Raw genomic sequence first — 22,366 nt, 5'->3', positions numbered from 1 at the left:
TTATCATGACCCCCTCACATACACTAAGATGACAAAAAGAGTGAAAAATTTCAAAGTTCAATATTGAAATGGGAAAATGGGTGCTCAAATTCACAGCTGGTAGAATTGTAGACTAGTCCAAATATTTTGGAGAACAATCAACCAGGTTCTCCAAGGGGCATAAGATGCTATCATCTATTTTGCTTCGGGGATTCCATTGCTAAAATAGTAAAAGCATAAAAGGATCCATCTTACAAAAATATTCATAACTTTTTGATATGATAATAAGTAACAAAACAAAAGCAGGAATTGCCTCTATTTAGAGAATAACTTAAAATCAGATTCTTTAAGTTCTTTCCTCAGTCTTCTACATGAAAGACTTGGTAAAAAGCTTTACCGAAATCCACTTACACTGTGCTTCCAATGTTCTACCGAGCAAAAAAGGAAATGCTATTAGTCTGGTATGACTTGGTGTTGATAAGATCATGCTGATTCTTAGGTTTCACTGCTTCCATTTCTAAATACTCACAACCTAATTAATATTTGCTAAGAATTTGCTAAGAATTTCTATTCTAAGCTCCAATAATACAGCTCGAAACACATACACAAAATATACCCCATCTCAATCTATTTCCACTCATCGTACACTTCAAGACAGGAAACAGCTCCTCATGTCCACCATCACCCAGTTGCATGGACAAATGTGAATGACTGCATCCCTCCATGCCTTTAGTTCCACAATTAAGTTAAGCCGATTCTTCCTCTTCCGTGTTTCTGATATCTATCCTTTCCTCCCTATCTCCACTGCTACCAGTTTAGTTCAGAACCTAGTACACTATATCCCCCTGCCCTCCCAACCTAGTATCACAATTACAGCCCAATAGGTAGGGACGATGAGGCTCAAATAGCATAATGTATGCAAAGTAAATGTCAGTTTTATTGTTATTATTAATATTAACCGTCAATCACTAGGCTTCCTTTCTGGTAATGGCTTCATCCTGCTTACTCCAAAGGCTGTTTACAGAGTAACATAAGGGATGTGTTGGTGAGTATTTAACATCCAGATTCTGTATAAAAAATTGCTTGCACGCAGTGTAAATTTCATGTGCAGAATTAACGATTATAAAAACAACAACAACAACAACAGCAACAACAACAACAACAACAACAACAACAAAACACAGCAAATCAAGCCCTGATTGGTAGAGTTTGCAGATTTCTGAGTAGGTAATTCCAGTGCTCCTAGAGCTGGCTCCAACAACCCCCTGCCAACAGATCTTTCTACTCCCACTTATCTCCCTCTTACTACACGTCCAAGCAGTGGAGGGGAAAGATTGGAGATGGAAAGAAATTGGGATTTCAGTGGCCCAAGGTCCCATAGTGGTAACAATTCAGGGTAGGCTCCATTGGCCAACTTCCGAGTCCTTTTTACTTAGAGCAAGGGCTGTAAGACTAAAAAAAAAAAAAAAAAAAAGGCACATGGGGCGCTTTGCCCTCTTGGTCTTTGGAGTAGAGTGCAAAGGGCGCCCCCTTCCGCCCTTTTTTAGGTGTGGTAGGCCTGGACCTCCGGGGGTAGGGCCGCGTGGGATGGCGGGAGGGGGAGAACAGAGGAAGCAAAGAGACCAAGAGAGGTGTGTGTATGTGTGTTTGTGTGTGTGTGTGTGTGGGGGGGGGTCGAGGAGGCTCTACCCCGTCCTCACAGTCCCTCAGAGTTAGACATAGACAAGGTAAGGCACGCACTACGCCGGGAAGACGGAGGGATCGTGAGAACTGATCGGTCCAAGGGGCACATGCGCAGTAGCAATGAGCTAGCGCACGCCGCAGCTCAAAGCACCCCCTGGTGGCTGGCGTCCGCCATCGTCCCGACGCTCGGCCTCTCCCCATCCGGGTGCCCCTCCATTTGGAACTGCATAATCACATCTCTGGTTTGGGGGGGGGGGGGCTGGAGGGGGAAGGAAGAATAACCGTTTTTTGGTGTGCAGACACACCAAGACACTGACCCAGGCCTTAGTGTTTTTGACAGACAGGGAAAAGAGCCCTGGATTGGGAGTTAAGAAGTTCTTTTGGGAAGTGATCTGGGCTTCTGGTCACTTCAAATGGCTTCCTCTGTAAAAGGAGAGGATTAAAATGAGTGGTCAAGTCAGTTAACCGCCCAGGGCCTCAGTTTCCTCATTTGTAAAGTGGGGCGGCTCAGAGCCCTTGCCCACCCGAGCATCTTGGGAGTTTAGGACAATCTAAGGGTCTTTCTAGCTCTAAATGGATGAACTCTGGAGCAAGACAAACTGGGATTTGTTTCATTGCTCCCATTCAATAAATTAGAGGTGATCGCCAAGCCCCTTCAGGCTTCCGCTGGCCAAAGCTCCATATGAAAGTCTAGGAATGTAACCAGATTAGTAACCCAGACAAGTACCTTGTTCCCTGGGCTCAGCCTGTCTCTGGCCTTCCCTCCCCCCCCCCCCATCTTCCCATCTATATGGGGAAGGGAAGAAGCATGATATACTAAGCATTTATATAATCCCCACAAGCTGCCAAACAGTGACAAATGTTTCATTTGAACCTCACAACAACCCAGAGGGTGGTTGGACTTCGAAAACAGTTGTTACACTTGAAATATTGAGGAACTCAAAGTTGGATGCTAAATAGCCTTGCCGTGGTTTCGAAGTCTGGCCTTCAAAGACTGAGACCAGGAAGTGTAGGGAATGTTTACCATGACTTAGAAGGAGCTTGCCCATGGAATCTGGGAGCCCAGTGAACAAGGAGTTTAGGCCAAAGAAAAGATCTATTCGACATGAGCTGTCTAGCCAAAATTCGAATGGGAACAAGACAGAGAAAGCTTTGCTGCTCCAAGGCATGAAGTTACTACTTTTCTGTAAGAGTTGTGTAAAAAAAAAAAAAAAAGTATCTGGTTTTAAATTAAAAGAGCATGATGGTACTCACTCTTCTTATGGGGAAATATTTCAGTTGAACCAGAAGCTGGAATAGGAGAGAAATCTTCAAACTAGAAAAAAGCCATTCCTAGTAGTGCCCAATGGAGACATGCTCAACAGAACTGCTCACAGAAGCTTCTTAAACCAAGGCTCGAAATCCCATGTGGGGTCACATCATTGAATGTAGGGGAGTGAAATTATGATTTATTGGACCTTTGGCCCAATATTATTTATTGGACCAATATTATTTGGTCCAATAAATATTTATTTGGTCAGTAGATTTTTTGATTTCAATCCTTGTTTTATATACTTATATACATGGGCTTGGGTAAGAATTTCTTGGGCAAAAAAGGGGTTGTAAGTGGAAAAAGTTTAAGGGGCCCTGATATAGCACAAATGACCAGCAGGAGTAACCACAAAGGATGTTACTGTACCAAAGAGACTTTGTGAAGGGTCAATTGCACCCTGAGGTGACCAGAGCTAGCCTTTGTGGAATCTCTGAGCCCTTCAGCAGGATAGAGGATGGACCGATGGACAGATGAGGCTATGCAGCTCTAACATTTTCAGATTCAAAACACGCTTCAAACAGCCTTGGTACAACTAAATGATTATGAATGAATGGGTGACCCTCTGAAAACTGCTTTTACTGAATGTTCTGATCCCTCCAGAACCATTTCATTTTGGATAGTAATGAGCTTGAATGATCTAGAATGGTCTTGGGAGTGATTGGTCATTGCCAGTCAACTTCAAGACTTTTGGAAGGTGTTCAACCACTTTTCAGTTGTGTCCAACTCTTCACAACTCCATTGCAAATTATTATTATTATTTTTTTTTTGGCAGAGATACTGGGGTGGTTTGCCACTTTGTTCTCCAGTTCATTTTACAGATGAGGAAACTGAGGCAAACAAGGTGAAATGATTTGCCCAGGGTCACACAGCTAGGAAGTATCTGAGGCCACATTTGAACTCAGCAAGATGAGTATTTCCTGACTTCTATGTACTATGGCGCCACTTAGCTGCCCTTCTGGAGGATAGCGGTTTCCAAATTTTTCCAGTGGCCCAACAAGCCCTGGGTACAGTAGCAGAAGATGTGCTTTGCCGGTGTACAGAAATGTAATTGAAGAATGTAATGAACACGGAGTCGTCATCCACACTGATCTGGGGGGTGTTGGAGGATGGACAACTGGACCTGGTATTTTTTTGATGGGGAGCTCCTAGTGAGGATAGTCTGTGTACCAATGCAGATCAGCACCTGTTCTGCAGCTTAGTCACATCGCTGTTGATATTGTATGGGTTGTATGGGTAAAGTGGCACCCCATCAGATGTATTTGCCCACTTTTTAGCATGCATATGTTCATTACGCCTGCACGCTTGTATACAATCCTTCACATCTATATCTTCAACCTCATATCTAAGTATACATACGGACCTAAAGACTCGCAAACATTCTGGCAATCCCGTCTACACCCTCTCACTTATTGCATCTAGTCAGTAGATTTTTCATTTTGTCTTTGTAGCCAGGCACGTGCTATTCATTCACTCAGGTCTGACTCTACGTGACCCCACCACCAATGTCCACAGGGCTTCCTCTCTCTTGAGAGCATTTGGAGCTAAACTCTATGGCAGACCCTTTTTACTGTATGAAACAGTTTGCTATTTGCATGGTGTGCCCCCATTTTACAGATGAGGAACTAGGGCCAAATAGGGTTAAGTGACTTGCTCGGGACCACACAGATACTAAATGTCTGAGGCCACATTTGGACTCAGATCTTTCTGACTCCAAATCCTGTATTCTATCCGCTGCAGTGCCACACTGCTGCCTGGCACATGGTGGGTGCTGTAATAAATACTCATTGGCTTAAATTGTATGGCTAGATGAGTATAGATTAATGTACTCTGACCTCTACATGCATGCATACATACAGGCCTCTTATTATGGTTAGGTGCATAGAAGGCTCCTCAGAACATTGGTTTCAAGTCTTCTATCTGACACATACTGGTTGTGGGGTCAGGGGGCAAGTCTTACACCCTCTCGGTGCCCCTAATGAATTTCTCTAAGACTGAATCGGTGACCTACATTATTAGCAGGGAGGGTTTTTTCCACAAGACAGTTCTCTCCCTTTGCCGGTGACATCATGGGTCTGGTCCACTATGCTGGGTATCGGTGATTCAAAGACAAAATGAAAGGGAGCCTTTCCTCAGATTGCTCACAGATGCCCCTGCTCATGCTCATCTCCCCTCATCCGCGCATACCCAGAAGCAGACACGTCCTCACTTAGAAATGTAAGAGGATGGGCTCAAAGGCCTGCAAGCTACTCCACAGGCCCACCCAGCTATATCCTGTTGTATCCCCAAGCACATCACCACACCCATCCAGTTCGGGCCCTCCCACCTCCAAGCACACACATTTCCACAGATTGGACAATACCAGGATGATCCCCCACTAATCCATCCCCCATGAGCATGTTCCCATAAGCACAGACACACCCTCAGGAACACACACACACACACACACACACACACACACACACACACACACAGCTGGCCATGCTGTGACTGTAGCACTTTGTACTTGTATTAAGATGTTGGATTTAATGATAGTTAGGTCCTTTGAGCCCATCTACTCCAATTTTCTCAATTGACAAAGGGGGAAATGGGATTATCAAGTGATTTGCCCAAGATCCCACAACCAGAATACAGAAAATCTGGGTGTTAGCCTATAGCGCATAGGACATTGGATTTGGCATCAGGAAGACCAAGGTTCAAATTCTGCCTCAGATATTTACTAGTCATATGATTCTGGACAAGTCTAACTATTCTATACCTCATTTTCTTCATCCACAAAATGAGGGATTGCACTCGGTTGCTTTCAAGCTCTAAATCAAGGAGCTGAAGATGCTCCGGACTCTTTCCAGGATGCTGCTTAAGCATTCCTAAGTCTTCTGTTGTCTGCGACCTTTCTCCTCAAATAGACCATATAAGTAAACGGAGGCCAGGGCCCATGACCGGCAGCTACTTTGCTAGAAGTGTCCTAAGCCACCCTCCACCATGTTCCTGTGCAATCAATCACCCACATCCACACAATCACAGGACGCTAACCAATAACCCACACCCAAAGCTCACATCGTCGAAGAACGGTCTCAGGCTGAGTGCGAGATCCAGGCTGAAGGGCCCGATGCTCTGTTTGCCCAGCTGGTAGAGTATGCTGGACACAGCATAGAGGCTGGCCAGGATCGCCTTCTCACTGGGGTCGTAGAATGCGTTTAGGAGGATTGGTAGCTGGGACCGAAGCAGATAATTCTGAAGGAAGGACAGGAAGAACAGTGACTGAGTGAACAGAGCTCATTTGTCCTTTGACCCTGAGGGTCAGCAAGGGGCCACGGCTTCCCAGCTAGCAGGGTAGGGTGGAGCAATTACCTTCTCAGAGGTGTGGATAATGTTGCTGAAGCAATGGAGGCTGACCACTCGCACCACCAAGTTCGAGTCTCTAATACCCTTCTGCAGATAGGCCAAGACCATTTTTTTCGACAGCAGCCTCGATGTCAGAGGGCTCCGCAAGAACTGGAAAATAACCCGGTGGCTCTCTCTCTCTCCCAAAGGGACAAATGCCAGGGAGATTTCTACTTGTCAGGGGGCAGGTGGTTCACTCCCCATGGTGGGGGCGGGGGAAGGAGAGGAGCCTCTCACCCAGCCTGGACTGCACTCACTCTCCATCCCTGACTAATGGTCAGCAGCCTCTGCCTGGAGCCCACTACTCCCTGAGGCAGCTTGTTGTACTTGGGGTCCCTTTGCCCTGGGGAGTGGTTGGAGGGGTTGGAACATTTCTCACCTCTGTGAAGAAAATCATAGCCACTACTCTCTGCCTCTCCTCGTTGTTCTGGAACATGGATACGGAGTAAAGCAAGATCCCGGGGATGTAGGGGCAGCTGTATTCCACCATGGCCCTGGGGCGAGAAAGAGTGAAGAGAAGGAAGCCCACTCCCCCCATGTTAGGGCAGGAGACAGTCTGTCCCCACAGAGTTAATCTTGTGACCATTCTAGGGTCCCCAGGGTAGGGAGAAGTTGCTCTTGGCCTTAGAGGCTTCAGGTTGGGGGAAGAGCCCTCCTTTTGTTCAACAAGGCAGACTGGTCAGTGTGGGAAGACACTGGGGGGTGAAGTTGCCATGTCTGACCCACCCCACGCCCACCTCCAGCTGAATATCCTCCCTCTGAGAGCATTTGGAGCTGAACCGTACGGTGAGCTCTCTTTGGGCAGACCGATCTCTCTCCCTACGTCCCCAGCCTCACTTCCTATTCTTTTCTCCTTGTTCCAGCTCTCCAGACCCACAAACACTTCTCTTACCCCCTCGGCCTTGTTTTCTGGTACCGAACTTCAGGCAAACCCCCTTCTGTGGCAGCTTCCCTTCCTCCCCCCCCCCAACATACTGGGCAGGAAGGTCAGACAGAAGATAGTGGTAGGATACCCACAATACCTGGAGAGCATAGAGACACCCTGGAAGAAGGATCTGGGGGTGGACAGCTGAGTCCAGACATCTTGGAGCTCCAGGAAAGCAAACTCCTGCCAGAAGCCATTCTTGGAGAAGAGACTTTTCACAGCCTCCACTGATGTACTACGGGCCAGAGCAGGACACCTTAGTCAGTCTCAGGCCCCAGCCCTATTCCCCCTGGATGGCTGTCCCCAGACTCAGAGACTGGTTGAGCTAAGGCAGATGATGGGGGACTCAGGCTTCATGACTTCTCAATCTCAAGGGGGTGCTGTTTGCAACCCTTCCCCCAAAGAGCTGGCCTAAGAAAAGCACTTTGGGATCCTTAAATATAACAGAAATACCACTTGGTATTATGACCACTCTATGGAGACTGGAAAATAGGATCAGGGGCTCTTAGAGTCATAAAGTACAGAGTGCTGCCAGCAGAAGGAACCACAGAGATAGGATGGAGTCCAATCCCCTCCACTTCCCAGATAGCAAAACAGACACAAAGTCTCCAAGAAGGGAAAGTGGGCCCTCTCCGAGGTACTTACATTTAGGTAACTTGGTAATCCAAGCTCTGGGCCTGGAGTCTTGAAGAACCAAGTTCAAATTCAGCCTCAGACACTACCTAGCTGTGTGAGGCCGGGTAAGTCACTTAACTGCTCTCTGCCTTCATTTTTGTAAAATGGGGACGACAATAATAGCATCCATCTCCCGGGGTTGTTGTAAGGATCAGATGAGATACTATTTGTGAAGTTCTTTCTAAACCTTTGGGCACTAGCTAATATTGTTTTGTTTGTTTTTTTCCCCCTGAGGCTGGGGTGAAGTGACTTGCCCAGGGTCACACAGCTAGGAAGCGTTAAGTGTCTGAGACCAGATTTGACCTCGGGTCCTCCTGAATTCAAAGGCTGGTGCTCTATCCACTGCGCCCCCTAGCTGCCCCCACTAGCTAATATTGTTATTATTCATAGCATCAAAATAACATTGTTGCTCCTGATTGCACATGTATAACCTAGAGCAGATTGCTCACCACCTTGGGGAGGGGAGAAGGGAGGGAAGGAGGAAGAGAGAAAAATGTGGAACTCAAAATCTTACAGAAAATGAATGGTGAAAACTATCTTTATGTGTAATTGAAAAGAATAAAATATGATTTCTAAAAATTGTTATTAATGGCATTAAAATGCCAGCTATTATTATTATTGTTATCATTATTTTCAGTGAGTAGCAGAGTGGGTTGAGATATGTTCTGACTCTAAACCCAATACTCTTTGCCCTTTTCTGTTTACTGCAGAAGCAGAATCTGGCAAGATAAGTGACTTGCCTAAGGCCACTTAGCAAGTTAGTGTCAGAACCAGAACTAGAATCTTGGTCTCCCCACTCCTTGTCCAGGGCTCTTTCCAATGCACCAGACTGGCATTCCCGCAGGTCATCAGCTAAGTATCAGGGAGCCCAAGGAGACAAATAGAGGACCTCTTTCAGTGAGCCTCAGTTTTCTCATCTGTGAAATAAAAGCTGGGATTATAGAATCTCAGATCCTACAAGATAGTTTCAAGACTAAGTTCTAACAGCTACTACTTGAATGATCATGGGGAAGTCACTTTCTCTTTCCAAACCTCAGTTTCCCAATCTGTAAAAAAGTCCAAGTGACAAAATTAGGCTAGGTGATCCTTCTGTAAGGCCCCCTAACTCTTATGAGGCATGAGGCCTGCCCAAAGGGGGTCCTGCCTCACTGGACCTTTCTGCTATAGCTTGGTCTCACCTACCAATTGGGGCTGGTGTGAAAGGTGGTAAAGTCTTTGTTAACATAGATGCAGTTTTCATCATGCAGATTTAGTTCAAAGATATAATGGATCTGGGTGACCATGGCGAAGAAGAAGTGGGGAAAGGCTGTCTTCAGTGCATTTTGGTATTCAGACGCAAAGATGATCTCATATAGCGTGTTCATGGCCTGGAGAAAGACAGAGAAAGGCAAGGTCTAGTGAAGTCATATCACAGGTAGACTCTTGACTACTGGATTAAGGGCTCACCATTCCACTGTAAGTGGTGGGAAAACTAGAGGGCAATCTGGCAGAAATTCAATTTATAGCAACATTTCCCATCACATATCACAGACAACTTAACCCGGTTTTAGATATAAATTAGGAGGTCACAGAAAGAAGTACCTTTCATAACAACGGAGAAGGGAGGAGTTCTTGACTTCAAAAAGCAATAGAATCTTAGGAGACATAGAATCAAAAAGGTTTTGAACAAACACAATCAATGCAATTAGAAAGGAAACAATTTACTGAGGGTAGATCCTGGATATTGAAGATATATGAGGAATCAAACACACATGAAAGAATAAAAGGCATTTCTAAACGGATAAATGGTCAGACGATAGTTACAGGAGAGTCTCAAAAGAAGAAAGACAAGTTATCGATACACATATGTAAATAATGAACTAAACATGTATTGGTCAACCTGCCATCTGGGGAAGGAGGTGGGGGGAAGGAGGGGAAAAGTTGGAACAAAAGGCTTTGCAATTTTCAATACTAGAAAATTACCCATGCACATATCTTGTAAATAAAAAGCTATAATAAAAAAAGAAAAAAAAATGAACTAAATTGCTCTTAACAGGAGAAATGCACACTAAAACAATTCTGAGGTTCTATACCTTTCCTAGCAGAAATTATAAAGGATAATGACAATTGTTAGAGGGGATATTATGGAAGAACAAGCACACAAATGTACCATTTATAGAACTGTGAAATGGTCCAACCATTCTGGAAAGCAATTTGGAACTGTGCCCCCAAAGTCACTGAATTATGGGTACCCTTTGACTTAGCAATAGTGTTAGGTGTATACCCGTCAAGTTCAAAGAAAGAAGGAAATGACTCATACAAACAAAAATATTTATAGTAGCGTATTTTGTTGTCACAAATACAAAGTGAATGCCCATTAACTGGGGAGTAGCTGAACAAATTATTGTATGTGAATATAATGGAATTTATTGTATTGTCAGAAATGAATAAAGGGAGAGATTCATAAAAACTTTGGAAGATTTGTATTAACTGATGCATCATGAAGTGAGTAGAAGCCAAAGAACAATTTATACACCACCACATTATAAAGGAAAACAATTGTGAAAAGATAAGACTCATGATCAATGTGATGACCAATTGTTATTCCAGAGGACCAATGAATAAAAATGTTACAGAGAGAGAGAGAGAGAGAGAGAGAGAGAGAGAGAGAGAGAGAGAGAGAGAGAGAGAGAGAGAGAGAGAGAGAGAGAGAGAGAGAGAGAGGATGGACTCAAGATATAGAATGAGACACATTTTCAGAAAACAGTCCCATGTGTAGATTTATTTTCTTTGGCTATACTTACCTGTTACAAGGAAGGGCTTTCCCTCATTCCCTTGGGAAAGGAGAGTTATGGGGAATAAAACAGAAAAAAAAAGAAAAAGAAAAAGAAAAAAGAAAAGAGGAAAGTAAAATACACACAAAAAAGCAGGACATTAAGGAAGAGACAAACCCGTAACAATGCTGAAACTACTGAGATAAAATGAATATGTACATTTTGGTTTTATCTTTTTTTGTTGTTACAAAGCAGTTCTTTTATTTTATTTTTTTTTCTGAATGACTCTTTTTATTTTTCTAAATATATGCAAAAGTAGTTTTCATCATTTACTTTTGCAAAACTTTGTGTTCCAAATTGTTCTCCCTTCCTTCCATGCCTCCCCTAGACAACAAGCAATCTGATATAGGTTAAGCACGTGCAATTCTTCCGAACATATCTCCATGAATTTGTATTTTAACAAACGAGCTGTACATAACAGATTCATAGGATCATATAACAATTCTCCTTCTCTGGTCTTTGCTCGCATTTGCTAATGTTTATCAATTCATAAAAAAGAAAAGACAAGAAATAAAACAAAGAAATTATAGGGAGAGAAAGTTCTTAGAGAGAATGAAAACTGGGTTGGGAATTAGGAGAGTGGGTTTCAGTCTCCTCATTTTACAGGTAAGTCCTAGAGAGAGGAAATGACTTGCCTATGGTCACACAGATCACTTATACACTAAGGCTCAGTTACCTTATATGTAAAATTGTAATAAGAATACATATGCCCTCATCACAGGGTTACAGTGAGATGTTAATGGGATGAACAAGTAGGTGCCCTTGCTATTTTTCCCCATTTCTGGCTTCTTCTTCTAAGTCTCAAACCCTGGAAGATAAAATGGAGGCAAAGATGGCCACAGAACAGCAACTCACAGCCAAGGACTCTGAGTAATTTCCTTCTAAGTAGGTCAATTCATCCAAGGAGGGCCTGTGCTCCAGCTTCTGCAACAGCAGGCCCAACACCTTCGGGCAGGTCTGAGGGTCCGATCCCACTGCTTTCCACAGCTCCACAGCATTCCTGTGGGGCAGAAGTGTGATAGGGCCCGGTGAGCTCTTGGCAAAGACTGAGGGCCATGGTGAACCTCAGCACAGTTTACCAGATTGCATAAATAAGTAGTGCTGGACCTCCCTCTCTGAGCAGGGTAGCAATCCCATCTCTCTCCCCCAACGGGAATTATCCCAGGGCCAGTCCATCCTCCCAGCACTGCTCAAACTCTTCAGGGAGCAATCCTGTTGTCCTGAGCTCTTGCCTGTGACCAGGTGTGACTCTCATGGAGTTCAATTCAATTCTATACCTGTTCATGGATAGGGAGAATTCCAAAAAGGTGAAGACAAGCTCCTTAGTGTGGTGTTGGACCAGTGGGGAGATGGCCCACAGGGCAGTCCTCTTGGCAGACACGGTTTGAATAAGACAAAGCTGGAGGTAAGTCTTCTTTCCGATTTCAGTGACCTGGATAGGGACAAAGAGGGCTGAAAAGAGGGCCCCGTTCCCATAGGCAGCCTCCAAACCTTACTTGACAAGTCAGCAGCATTTCCCCCACCTCCCCAAAAGAGCTCTTCCTCCATTGGCTCTTTTAGAAAATAGCTTCTGGGGAAAGGGACCTGTATGTGCAAGAATGTTGGTGGCAGCCCTCTTTGTAGTGGCCAGAAACTGGAAACTGAGTGGATGCCCATCCATTGGAGAATGGCTGAATAAATTGTGGTATATGAAGGTTATGGAATACTATTGCTCTATAAGAAATGACCAACAGGATGATTTCAGAGAGGCCTGGAGAGACTTACATGAACTGATGCTGAGTGAGATGAGCAGAACCAGGAGACCATTATATACTTCAACAACAATACTATAGGATGATCAGTTCTGAAGGACGAGGCCCTCTTCAATAATGAGAGGACCCAAATCAGTTCCAACAGAGCAATAATGAACTGAACCAGCTCCACCCAGAGAAAAAACACTGGGAAATGAGTGTGAACCACTACATAGAATTCCCAATCCCTCTATTTTTGTCCGCCAGATTTCCTTCACAGGCTAATTGTACACTATTTCAATACCCGATTGTTTTTGTACAGCAAAATAACTGTTTGGATATGTATACATATATTGTATTTAATTTATACTTTAACATATTGAACATGTATTGGTCAACCTGCCATCTGAGGCGGGGCAGGAAGGAGGGGAAAAGTTGGAACAAAAGGTTTGGCAATTGTCAGTGCTGTAAAATTACCCATGCATAGATCTTGTAAATAAAAAGCTATAATAAAAAAAAAGAAAGAAAATAACTTCTGATAGAAAACTACAGCTCCATACTTGGCTTTAGAAGCCAACTATCCAACTTACTGATCATGACTGCAAATTTAATTCACGTTTACACCCAGCTATTGAAGTAAAGAATCAAGGAAGAACTTTGACTCCAAAGTCAAATCTTCCATGGCTCCTGTGCCCTCCACTCTCTCAGATGGGAACTTGGCCTCCTATATCACTGAATAATTAGAGTCCATTCACTGAGATTTCCCTCTTTCCCTCCTTCTAGTCCTCATCTCATCACCCTGAGGCTTTTGGTCACTCTCTATCTTCACCCCTGTCTCCCAATGAAGAGGTGACCCTTGTCTTTGCCAAGGCAAGCCTGCTACGTGCCCAAGTGAACCTATTCCATTCTATCCTCTCCAGCAGATTGTCCCCTCTAGTTCCTGCAATTTCACTAATTTTCAGTCTCTTTCTGCTCACTGATTGCTTCCCTACAAGCATGTTTATGTTTCTCTCATCCTCAAAAAAAAAAACCAACCCTCCCTTCATCCATCTCTGACAGGTATAATCCCATCTCTCTCTTTTGTTTCATAGTTAAACTCCCTGAGGATATTTTTATGAAGGCAAATCTTTTGCCTTTAATTACTGAATGGGTGTTGCCTCAGACAAAGTGAGACCTGGGAAAGATCTTAGCTCTCTCCAATATTACCCATGTCAAATTCGTTGTCAAATCCAATAGTCTTTTTTCAGCCTTCACCCTTTTTGACCTCTCTGTACTCCTTCGACACTGTAGATCATTCTCTTCCTTCTAGGTCTGTATGAAACTAATCTATCCTGGTTCTCCTCCTACATATCCAGCCATTCCTTCTCATTTTCCTTTGCTGGATCATTGTCCAGATTGTACACGTTAAGTGTGGCTGTGCCCCAAGACTCTGTCTTGGGTTCTCTGCTCTTCTTCCACTATATTATTTCACTTTGTAACTTCATCAATTCCCATGAATTCAATGATCTCTGCTGCTGATTCTCAGGTCTGCTTTTCCATACCTAACTTCTCAAAACGTACAGCTGCCTATCAGACATCTCTTACACCCCACATTTCTTTCAGCTTACCTGTCACCCTCAAGTTTTTCCTCTCTCATTCCATCTGTTACCAAGTCCTTTTGAGTCTACCTTTATAACATCTTTCCCATGTTTCCCACACATCTCTGACCCTGCCATCACTTCAAGTCTGGATTACTGTAATATCTGCTGGTGGTCTGCCTACCACAAGACTCTCCTACTTCAGTCCATTCTCCATTCAGCCATCAAATTGATCTTCCTAAAGCACAAGTCTGACCATGTCACCCTTCTCTCCCTATTCAATAAACTTCAGTGGCACCCTATTGCCTCTAGATACAAATATACGAGCCTCTGTTTGGTGTTCAAAGCACTTTATAACCAAACCCTTTCCTTCCTTTCCAGTGTTCTTATAACTTATATCTCCATGTCTCATCCCCCAACCACTACACAGAGACAGTGATCCAATAATACTGGTCTCCTTGCTGTTCTTCACAGAGACCCTCCATTTCTCAACTCCAGGAACTTTCACTGGCTGTTTCTCATTCTATCTCGTGCCTGAAATGATCTCTGACCTCACCTTAACTTTCTGGCTTTCCTGCCTTTTTTCAAGTCCTAGTTAAAATCCCATTTTCAGGGAGACAGAGACACAGAGAGAGAGAGACAGAGAGGGAGAGAGAGGGAGAGAGGGAGAGAGAGAGAGAGAGAGAGAGAGAGAGAGAGAGAGAGAGAGAGAGAGAGAGAGAGAGAGAGAGAGAGAAACAGAGAGACAGAGAGAGAGAGAGAGAAACAGAGAGACAGAGACAGAGAGAGAGAGAGAGAGAGAGAGACAGAGAGAGAGACAGAGAGAGACAGAGAGACAGAGAGAAACAGAGAGACAGAGACAGAGAGACAGAGACAGAGACAGAGACAGAGACAGAGAGAGAGAGAGAGAGACAGAGAGAGAGAGACAGAGAGAGAGAGAGAGAGAGAGAGACAGAGAGAGAGAGAGAGACAGAGAGAGAGAGAGAGAGAGAGAGAGACAGAGAGAGACAGAGAGACAGAGAGAAACAGAGAGACAGAGACAGAGAGAGAGACAGAGAGAGAGAGAGAGAGAGAGAGAGAGAGAGAGAGAGAGAGAGAAAGAGAGAGAGAGAGATGTCATGAAAACCTAGAGAGAAGAGAGCATCAACGAGAAGGTGTTTCATAGTGTCAAAGGTTGTAGAGAAATCATGAAGAGTGAAGACTGAAGGAAAGCTATTGGATTTAGCACCTAAGGGATCATTGGTAACTGGAGAGAGCAGACTCAATGCAACGATAGTCTGAAGCTGGATTGAAAGGGGTCAAGAAAAGAAAAAGTGAATTTAGGTCATAGACATATTACAGAGAGAACACTGGAACTGAAAGGGTCCTTAGTGATCAACTGGTCAAACCTTCTCCCTCTTTTTTCAGTGGAGGAAACTGAGACCAGAACCTTATCTAAAGTCTCATGGTTCCTAGGTGAGTGGCAGACCAGAGTCAGTTCTATTCCCTGCTGCTGCTTTCATCTCTTTTTATTCTTTCTCCCCTTAAGCCTTCTGCCTTCTTACATTTCTTTATTACACGGGCAACTCCCTGCGCACCCATATTTCTGCCTTCCGGATCTGCCTCCCCGGCTCACCCAGTCTTGCCGATCTATAAACCAGAGACCTTATATTCCAGCTCCAAGGATGGTCCACACATAGGTAGTTCCCTGATCCCTAGCTCAGGCAATGCTCCCCGCCAGCAGCCCCAATTGCTCTTTCCCAAGATTTAGTGGGTTTCACCACCTCATATGGGGTTGCAAAACTGAATGTGGGGATTGCAAAAAAATTTGACATTCTGCAAAGATTTAATTCTTTATGTAAAAATCGACTAGCACATCCATCCCATTAGCATGCAAATTTGCTTTCCATTTTAATAAATGGCAAAATTATATGTATAGCAGAGAATTGTTTTAAAACAAATTTCTTTATGATTTATTATCAATAAATGTTGCATCTATACGCCTATTTTATATACCTATATATGTGGGGATTCTTTATGTATGTTCCTAGTGGAAAAAGTTTAAGCAGTCCTGAGGTAGATCATGCTTAATTGGTACAAGGACTTTCTGTTTCTTTTCTTTTTTTCCCCCAACGGGGGAGGGGGAGAAAAAAACAAAAGCTTGCTAATTGAAAAAATCAGAACATCAAATCCAATCAATCTTAAACTAAGGAGCAATGTGAGCCTGATTTTGCGGCTGCCTCTGTTTACACAGGTGGAATTTTCCTTTGCAGTCCTCATATTTCCGCTCCACTTGGAGACTCTGGGGAACAGAAGGAAGAGGGGGAGGGGAGGAGTTGAGAAGTAAGGAAAAGTGCAAAGTGATGGGAGGACCATTAAGAGCCACACTGAGGTCAACTGCTTGATGGCATCATCTGTGGTACACCTGGAAGAGAGGCCACTGGGTTGCCCAGCTGGATTTTGCAACTGGATGGGAGATTGCCCTCCCCACCCCCAGCCTCAGCCCCTCTGTGGGTCTTAGGCATCTGGTTGTCAGAAGCCATGACCTGTGGGAGCCCAGATGGGGAAAACTAAGCTGAACAATGGCTGGGGGGGGTGCGGTGGAAGGGCTGAGGGGAGATTTCCATCTGGGATCTGGCTGTCTGCTTAATTAGTTCAGCAGGAAACTAAGGATCAGGGGACAATTTGATCTTCTCTTGCCCTAGAATCTTACCCAGCACCCTGTGGTACTGGTTTTGCCTTGTTGGCCTCTTGTGGGTCAAAATTTCTAGCCCACTAATGTTCAAATGGAAGGGAATGGCTGAAGTGAGTCTAGTTTCTTTCTGATGTGATTGTCCAGCCTGGCTCTCTCTCTCGCACGGTGTGTGTGGTGCAACGTGTGTCATGATCGGAAGCACTGCCCACTCCCCCACCTTCCTCACCCCATTTTTGTGTGAGCTTATTGAGGCTATAGCAAGAGCTGCTGCTGGGGGGGGGAGGTTGAGGAAATGCTGGAGCACTCTAGGAGGAAGAAGTCCATGGCTTCTCCACGCCCCAGCCATCTAACTGGGGATGCGGCCTTCCCAAATGGGTCTAAAATGGAGTCTCCGAGCACCTAATTCAATAATTCGTGATGCTTCCAAAATGCTTGTTGAATGGTTCTCTCCACATGCCCAGCATGTAGTGCAAACAAGGCTGTACACCAGCAGAGAGGCTGAATAAATGTTTGTTGTTCTGTACCTCTGGAGAGAGCATGACCCGGCCATGGGCCTGGAAGCGTGACCCGGCCATGTGTCATTTTAGGGCCTTGCCCAAATGGGCTTCTTGAATTCCAGAGAGTGGAGGCTAGCACTAGTTCCCAGGGAAGAGGTCAGGGCAAATGAGTTCCTGTCCCGTTCAGAACTCTTTGGAGGGGAAGCTCTGCTGGGGTCTCTTTGTATACTTGCTCCACCCCCCAGCTTCCAGTCCATTCCTGGACAGGCACGGGACTGGGGCTGACACATTTGTTGCAGGGTATTTCTTGGCTCCCAACAGTGAAGGCCTGAACTTAACAGGGTCTTGCCTCTCCTCCGTGCCCTAAGGGAACTTGCTCCCTCCTCACCTCCTCGAGTTTGTTCCAGTAGCTTTCACAGCTTTTATGCAGCATCTCGGCAGCCGTCTGGGCTCTGAAGAAGATACTACAATGCAAGCCTTCTATCAGGGTCACCATGAAATCCCGCAGTTCCGAAAGGTCGAAGTGATCCCCAAAGGCCTGCAGCAGATGGAAACATCAGCCAGGAGGGGCATGGCTGGAGCCAGGGCATCCTTATCTCTGGGGGGCATGCATGGATGTGGCAGAGGGAACATTTGGGAAAACCGGGCTCCCAGCTATGGCTACCACTCTAGTGAGATTAGGAGAAGTCGCTGAGATCCCCTCCACTAGGGGATCTGATTGATTGGGAAGGAATTTGAAGCTAAAAGGAAACTGGACTCATAAACCATTACAGGTGGGAAGGCCCTTCTAGATTCTTTAACAGAGAAAAAAAAGACAGACCTAGACAGGGATGCCCAAGGGCAAAGGAGGAACTCAAACACAGAAGCTCTGATGCAAGGATGCAAGAAGAGTGTTCTTTCTACCGCAATGGTTCCCCCTACTCCAGCGAGAAAAGGGAAGGATGGCTCATATGAATATAGATGGAACACTGGAAGGAAACAGGGTCATCTCATACTCTAACCCCCCCCATTTTACAGAAGGGAAAGCTGAGGTCCAGAGAAGTTAAATGAACTCTTACAGTCTGATTGGGAGCTCAGGTCCTGGCTGCTTCCTCTTTCCTCAAGAACGGGCCTATGGGGGATATGCTTGCCAACACTGACTTCCATGAGTTCTCTCTATTCTACACTGTGATTCAGACTTGATTATTACACCCGTTTCTCAAGGTCTTTAAGGACTACAAAACACCATCCTCCCAACAGTCCAGGGTATGGAGAGTACCAAGACTGTGATACTCATTTTACAGATGAAGCCCAGAGCAGAAGATGCATTTGGCTGCCGTCCCACAACAAGAATTAGATAAGATCTGGGGCCTTTGCCACTTATGGCCAACACTTTCTTTCTGGCACCACAGAGTCTCTCCAAATGGTTCTGGAGTGAACCTGGGATTCATATCTTGAAGATGGCCATTGGGTGGGGCTGAGTCAGCGATGCCTGGGCCTGTTTCACTGACCTCAGCACTACTTTGAATCCTCTGCTTCCATGTCTGTGTCCCTTTCCCCACTTCTTTTGGGAGTTTCCTGAGGGCAAGGGCTCTGTCTTTATTGTGTGCCTTTTATTATGGAGGAGGCAGTGGGGTACAACGGAAAGGGCAGGAGCCCCTGTGGTTCTGTGGCTTCAGATCCTACTTCTAACACTTTTATTACCTATGGCCCTTCCCCTTTTTGAGCCTCAATTTCTCTCTCTGTAAAATAAGGGGGTTGGACTAACTGACCTCTGAAGGCTCTTCCAGCTCTAGGATCCTATGTGTGACCCTAGTTATGTCACTTTACTTTCTCAGGACTCAGTTTCCCCTTTCTGCGGAATGTGAGACTTAGATTAAATGATCTCTGAGTTCTCTCTTAGCTTCAACTCTAGGATCCCTACTCCTCACAGCAAAATCAGATATAGAGTTGAGTACACAGTAGGCATCTACTGTGTACTAAGTTCTAAGGATGCAAATATGAGATGCTCAATAAAAAAAGGGGAATTAATTCCATTTCTATCCTGCTTTAAGATTGAAAAATGAAATTTCCCTACAACAGCTCTTTTAGGTAGTTATTGTTGAGTTTGTGTCCAACACTATGTGAATCCGTGAACTTTGCCAATAGGGGTTTCTTGGCAAAGACTGGAGGAGTTTGTCATTTCCTTCTCTGGTGTGCCCCCATTTAATCGATGAGGCAAATGGAGGTGAAGTGAGTTGCCCAGGATCACACAGCTAGTAAGTATCTGAGGTCACATTTGAACTCAGGTCTTCCCAACTCCAGACCTGGTGCTCTATCCACTGCAGCGCCACCTAGCTGCCGTTAGAGAAATAATATAACATGTCTATTACATAGAGGCTTAAGGCCTGTAGTCCCTAGCTCCAGCCCTCAGGAGGATGGAATTGAAGCTCAGCTCCCGATGTTTGGATCCAGAGCTATTCTCAATAGGCCAGGATGCTTTAGAGAAACTGTCCAAATCAGAGGACCTTGGTCCGAAGAAAGTCAGAGCTGGCAAGGATCTTTGAGCATCAGATGTCCAAAGTTGCAAAGAACCTTAGAACATAGAATGATGTGGGAGAAGAGACTTTAGAACATAGAACAGAAAAACATCAAAGCTACAGAGAGCTTAGAACAGAGACAGTCAGGGTTCAAAGGGATCTCATTTTATAGATGAAGCAACAGGGGGCTACAGGAGGGAAATGACAAGGCCACAGTCATCAAATTATGATGTGGCTGAGCTGGAGCTATGCCCCTCTTGCCTGCTAGGCAAAGAACAGGGGAGCTTAGCAGAGGGATCCAGAATCTGAAGCCCCATCTTTGGGCTGTGTGGCCTAGAGCAAGTCACCTAACTTTGCTAAGGCCTCATTTCCTTCATCCATTTTTTTTTTTTCACATGTAACTCACACTAATCTCCCTGCACTAATAAGGAAGGCAGTCCTTCCTCTACCTTGAAGTTCTAGAAAAAGGGAAGTTGTTATTCTTTTTAACTCAGTAATTGACATGAACTTATGCTGAGTGCTGAGCAGACCCAGCGCTGTACACAGTAACAGCGAGACTATGTGTCGATCAGCTGTGACAGAATCAGGTCTTTCAACAGTGCAGTGATTCGAGGCAATTCCAATAGAGCTGGGATGGAAAGAGCTATCTGCATCCAGAAAGAGAACTAGGGATACCGAATGTGGATCGAAGCAGAGGATTATCACTTTTTTTTCTTTCTCTTGTTTTTTTCTCCTTTTGGTCTGATTTTTCTTGCACAATATGACATATATGGAAATATGCTTAAAAGGATAAAAGGATAGCACCTATTTAACCTGTTTGCTGTCTTGGGGAGGGGGGAGGTAAGGGAGAGAGCAAGAAAAATTTGGAACACAAGGTCTTACAAAAATGACTACTGAAAAGTATCTTTACATGCATTTGGAAAAATAAGTAAATATAGAAAATAAAATGTATAATATAAACTATATGTAATATATATATATATATATATATATATAATATAAAAAATAAAATAAAAAAATGAAACAGACAAATAAATAATTGTTGATTTCCCTTTCTTTCATGCCGTCCTGACTGGTGTACCAAGTGGCTTTCATCCTTTTTGGTCAAATTTTTTTACTCCAAAAAATGATTGAGAATCCTCTCCCCAAAGAGCTTCTATTTCTATGGATTCTGTTCAAGGTCTGTTGGTAAATATTTAACTGGCTTCCCCCCATAAATACATTTTATGACACTTTCTAAAGTCTAGAAATCAAGATAATAAGAAATCTAGTCACCTATAATTTGCAATGTTTGCCTGTTTCTGAGATGATGTAAATGTTATCATTGGAAATCTAACAACTGGAGTGGAGAGGGTGGCCCTCTAGCATCCCCCTGATTTTACAGATTGAAATGTATTCTATTAGCTATTAAAGCATCTTGGTATTATTATGAAAATATGTTTGGACTTTGTGGATTCCCTGAAAGGATCTTGGGGGATATTGAAGGTCCTTGGATAATACTTTGAGAACGCCCGATTTAGTGGATAGAATACAATAAGATACTATAAACACCTCATAGAAGAAAAAGAAAAAATTCAGATTTCTTCTTTGGTATGAAGGGAAAGCCAAAAACCTTTTATGCAGATTTTCCAGACTGCAGGGGTGCCACAGTCCTAATCCCTATGATGTGGAAGAGATGATCATAGACTGAAGACACAAGCAAGGGTGAAACTAACACTCAGGTTCCTTAGTAACATTCTTGCCACTCTTTATGTTCCTTTAAGGAAGTTCAAGAGGCAGGGGGATGGCCCTGATAGTCTCTGGAGCTGAATTTTAGTCAAGAAGCCAGGCCACACAACAAAGATTCGAATAGCCCCAACATCACTTCATTCCCATGACCCATCTCTGCCTCTCCCCAAGTCATCCTAGAAAGGGCAACTTATTTCTCTGCTGCTTTTCAGGGAACTCAGATTCAATGAGAAAACAACATTTTAGAGCTCAAAGGGATTTTAGAACTTAAGGCACTGAACATCAGATATGGGCTCAAATCATGAGTCTGATGCCAATTACTTATGTGATCTTGGACAAGTCACTTTGTTCTCTGAGGGGACGTTTGGAGTAGATGACCTCTGACCCTAAAACAGGAGATAGGTTGGGGCCTAAGGAATCCTCCCTGCAGGCTCCAGTATCACTCTCCCACCCGCCTGGCTAAAAGCTGTTACCTTTACAATCTGGGCACTGCTGCTTAAAAAGTTGACGGAGTGTGGAGCACAGCCCCTTTTTGAATGGCCGAAGTGGTAGATCTTCCTCTTCTTCATGTTAGCTTCAGCCTTAGAGCGAAGTCCTGCCAGACACAGTCATGCCCAGGAGCGGGGGTATCATCCCTCCATCTCCTGGCAAAGACCCAATTCTCCCAGAATGTCCCTCCCTGCTCTGGGACCAGCCACCAAGGTTCTGAGGAGGGGCCCGGAGTCTGTGAATGCTGGCCTACCCTTCTGGTGAAGCAGGATGTTATAGAGATGGAACATGCCTTCTATAGCTTGCTGTCTGATATTTTCATCAGGATCACCACAGAGCATTCCCAACATGCCCACCAGGTGTCCTATTCTGGTTAACTTCACCTTAAATCACCAGGAAGAGGAA

At 44.4% G+C, this 22,366-nt stretch overlaps 1 protein-coding gene across 1 annotated transcript in view; it reads right to left on the bottom strand.

The window, feature by feature from the left end:
* Positions 1–22,366, bottom strand: part of LOC141548663 (maestro heat-like repeat family member 5) — a 120,718-nt gene that overhangs the window by 20,810 nt on the left and 77,542 nt on the right. The window contains exons 16-25 of the mRNA XM_074277686.1: positions 22,215–22,344; positions 21,946–22,067; positions 17,635–17,784; positions 12,046–12,200; positions 11,624–11,768; positions 9,138–9,322; positions 7,378–7,515; positions 6,735–6,849; positions 6,323–6,466; positions 6,029–6,205 (exon numbers count right to left, since the gene is read on the bottom strand). Of these exons, the coding sequence (XP_074133787.1) occupies positions 6,029–6,205; positions 6,323–6,466; positions 6,735–6,849; positions 7,378–7,515; positions 9,138–9,322; positions 11,624–11,768; positions 12,046–12,200; positions 17,635–17,784; positions 21,946–22,067; positions 22,215–22,344 (1,461 nt within the window). The remainder of the gene's footprint in view (positions 1–6,028; positions 6,206–6,322; positions 6,467–6,734; positions 6,850–7,377; positions 7,516–9,137; positions 9,323–11,623; positions 11,769–12,045; positions 12,201–17,634; positions 17,785–21,945; positions 22,068–22,214; positions 22,345–22,366) is intronic.

Source organism: Sminthopsis crassicaudata, chromosome X (assembly GCF_048593235.1).
Source record: "Sminthopsis crassicaudata isolate SCR6 chromosome X, ASM4859323v1, whole genome shotgun sequence".
Taxonomy (NCBI): Eukaryota; Metazoa; Chordata; class Mammalia; order Dasyuromorphia; family Dasyuridae; genus Sminthopsis; species Sminthopsis crassicaudata.
The sequence above is the reverse complement of the archived record's forward strand: the minus strand, read 5'-3'. Positions and strand labels throughout refer to the sequence as shown.